Consider the following 3,034-nt stretch of genomic DNA (forward strand, 5'->3'; position numbering starts at 1 on the left):
AATATATAATACATAATTTAAATTATTTTTTAAAAAATTCACTCAATAATTTAATTTAATATTAGAAAAAAAAATTCACTAACGGTTGCTGATTAGATTTTAAAATGGATGCAAGGAAAATAGGAAATTGTAGAGTCTGATTTCTGGTAGCCAACACGCACCGTCTGATTTTAGCCTGGTTGGCCACGTGTCTCACATGCACTGAGATGATGGAAGATGATGGAAGATGATCCTAACCTTTTCAATCTTCATTTCAGAATTCAAAAGACACGCACATTGTTGGGCAAGCTTGAGCTCTCTGAAGCAAAACCCAGCAAGGTGCAGAAGAAGAAAAAGGAGAATGGAAAAGGAGCAACAAGAAGTAAAGGTTTTAACTTTAACAACTGCCAACTTCACTTGGACCATTAACAACTTCTCTAGTCTGGTTACCTTCAGATTCATCTACTCCGACACCTTCTTCGTTGGCCCCTATTCCTGGTATGTACCTTCAAGGATAGCTTTTTCTTCTAAGCATTTCTGATTCTTTCAAAATATTACTTTTAACTTTTAATTTCATTTGATTTTGTTTCTAATCCACAAAGTTGAAAACTTTAACTGCTTACAATATAATATATGAGTGATTTTGCATGTATATAAATTCTGTTAGGCAGATAGCTATACAACGAAGTATCCCCTACATTTATTTACGAGGCTTATTGGTAGATCGATTGTATGCTGCCGACATTGATAATAATGTTCCTGTTGGACGGAGATCTCTTAACTTCAAGCTCTCTTTAGTTGATCAGCTTCAATGCAAATCCATGATAACAAAAGGTATCATTATATTCTTTGATGGATAAACTCTATTCATTACATGTGAGGTTTATATATAATTATTATTCCTTTGTCCTTTTGATAAGTCATCTAGCGGCATTTTTTCTTATCAAACTTTATTTTGACCTATGATTTGTGATTTTGCCAGAGAGTGGGAATATCAATATTCATCGGCCCAAAAAAGGAGTTGATGTTGTTTCCTTGAGAGTACTTTATTCAGACGCCAAAAACGGGTTTCTTGAAAACGACACGTGCATTGTTGTTGCTGAGGTTTCTGTCAATGATTTAGGACTTGATCATGATCAAAATCGCCCATGTTCACTTATGAAGTCCACAGCTTTATTTTGGGATTTCAGGGGATTATGCAAAATGGAGAAAGACTATGTTCAACTACTAGAGAAATCATGTTCAAAGTACCCTTCTCTTATTGAAAGCCATAGAAAGAGAAATAGGAGCCAAAGGTTCAATCAACTTTCATTCACAACATTAGGGAAACTCCTGCATTTTCTAAAGACTAAGAAAGTGAAGGACATGAAGAGTGATGATGCTTGTAAGGAGTTACAAGATTTATGGGATGAAGCTGAGATTAGATTTGATGATTTGAGTTGGTTGGAGCCACATGTTAAATCTGCTTTGAGCTATTTTGATAATGCAGCCAAGGTGGAAAAGCATGAGGGTCATGTGGTTGATTTGGAAGAAAAAATTAAGACCCTGAAAGCAGAGGCAATTGCTATAGATGCTGTTCTTGAAACAACAAAGAAAGAATTGGCAATGCTTGAAGAAGGTTTTGTAGAAATAGATTTGGATGATCAACTAGGATATGGATTACCCTAAACCCTAATTAAGATTAAGTTTATATATAAAGATATTTTTGTATTTTGCTTATATTACTAGCTAGATCTCTATCATTTTGTAAAATCCAGAACACTAATGTCTCTAGGAGTTTATAATAATTCTATTATCTAGTATTCTACTTTGGTCAATTATTGAATGTTTGTCAATTTATTTGGATGCTGGGGATTCTGCTCATCTCCCTGATGAGTGGATCCGAAATGCAAGATTCAAGTTGTCCCTAATTAATCAGATTGATGACAAAATGACAGAAACAAAAGGTATGTGATTGAATATTATCATCCATAACCATCTATCCCATTTTTGTGCTCTCATCATTTAACTATGTAGATAGGTAGTGTATTAATATATATTGATAATATCATGTTTATTTGAGAGTGTAAATAACTTGTATAAACATTTCAACTTATGAATATCATTGTGGATCATATACTGCTCTTCGCCACTTTAATTTTTCAGGAAGTTTTAATGTCGAATTCAACGGAAGCATTGTTACAACTGGTTATTATCAATCGTTTATGGCTTTAGACAAATTTCTTGACTCCAAAAATGGGTTTCTTGTAAACGACGCATGCATCATTGTTGATGAAGTTTTTCTCAATAACAACAATGCCTCACTTGGTAGAGAATTAATAGATTTTAAGGGTGTAGGAAAAATTGAAAGAGATTATGTTGAATTGGTAGAGAAAGCATGTTGAAATCACCCTTCTCTTATTCAAAGCCATCGAAATAGGAGCCAAAGGTTCATTGATTGGGGATTCACAGCTTTAGGAAGAGTGCTTCATTTTCTTAAGACTGAGAAAGTGAATGACATGAATGATGATGCTGCTTGTGAAGAGCTTCAAGATTTATGGGATGAAGTTGAGATGGCTAGATTTGATGATTTGACATGGCTTGAGCCTCATGTTAAATCAAAGGTTACTTGGAGAAAGAAGAGATGGTGACAAAGCTGAAAGAGTGTAGAGCTTGAAAGCAAACGTGGCTGCTGCAAAGGCTGATCTTGAAAGAGCAAAATTGCAATTGGCAATGGCTGAAAAAGGCTTTGTAAAGAGAGATTTGAACGAAGAATCAGTACGGTTGTTAACTAGGCTAGTCCGACCCATTTAGGTCCGGTTTGTTAATGTCCATTTTATTCACAGGACATAATTTTTTAGTACAATTGGTTAATGGGCTGGTCCTTTATCTTTTTATTTTATTTTTTAAAGAATATTATTTTTAAGTTAAAAATTTTAAATAAATAAATAATTTTTTTTAATTGATGGGTCGAATTTTTGTATCGGATTAAGAGAAATAAATAGTAGATTATGATAACTTTAGCTGAAAAAGGTTGCTATTTGATCGTTTCTTATATTTTGTCTTTCAAAAATAT

The 3,034-nt window shown here is 33.6% G+C and overlaps 2 protein-coding genes across 2 annotated transcripts; both read left to right on the plus strand.

The window, feature by feature from the left end:
- The first annotated feature begins 226 nt into the window (after window positions 1-226).
- LOC107626221 (uncharacterized) lies at window positions 227-1,781 on the plus strand. The gene is made up of 3 exons (XM_016329053.3): window positions 227-477; window positions 647-813; window positions 962-1,781. The coding sequence occupies exons 1-3, from the start codon at window positions 227-229 to the stop codon at window positions 1,645-1,647; spliced, it is 1,104 nt and encodes a 367-aa protein (XP_016184539.2). The 3' UTR covers window positions 1,648-1,781.
- Window positions 1,782-1,909: 128 nt separating this feature from the next.
- Window positions 1,910-2,609, plus strand: LOC148575448 (uncharacterized). Its single transcript, XM_088506239.1, has 3 exons — window positions 1,910-1,925; window positions 2,125-2,345; window positions 2,460-2,609. Exons 1-3 carry the CDS (start codon window positions 1,910-1,912, stop codon window positions 2,607-2,609), a joined length of 387 nt encoding a protein of 128 aa, XP_088362365.1.
- Window positions 2,610-3,034: the final 425 nt, after the last annotated feature.

Source organism: Arachis ipaensis, chromosome B2 (assembly GCF_059453495.1).
Source record: "Arachis ipaensis isolate K30076 ecotype BB chromosome B2, ASM5945349v1, whole genome shotgun sequence".
Lineage (NCBI taxonomy): Eukaryota > Viridiplantae > Streptophyta > Magnoliopsida > Fabales > Fabaceae > Arachis > Arachis ipaensis.

Excerpts from the sequence above, each read along its gene's own strand:
- LOC107626221 (XM_016329053.3), top strand. The coding sequence starts at position 227 with ATGATCCTAACCTTTTCAATCTTCATTTCAGAATTCAAAAGACACGCA. Across the intron at positions 478-646 it reads TTCGTTGGCCCCTATTCCTG|GCAGATAGCTATACAACGAA; the intron begins GTATGTACCTTC and ends AAATTCTGTTAG. Across the intron at positions 814-961 it reads CAAATCCATGATAACAAAAG|AGAGTGGGAATATCAATATT; the intron begins GTATCATTATAT and ends TGATTTTGCCAG.
- LOC148575448 (XM_088506239.1), top strand. Across the intron at positions 2,346-2,459 it reads AAAGAGATTATGTTGAATTG|ACTGAGAAAGTGAATGACAT; the intron begins GTAGAGAAAGCA and ends CATTTTCTTAAG.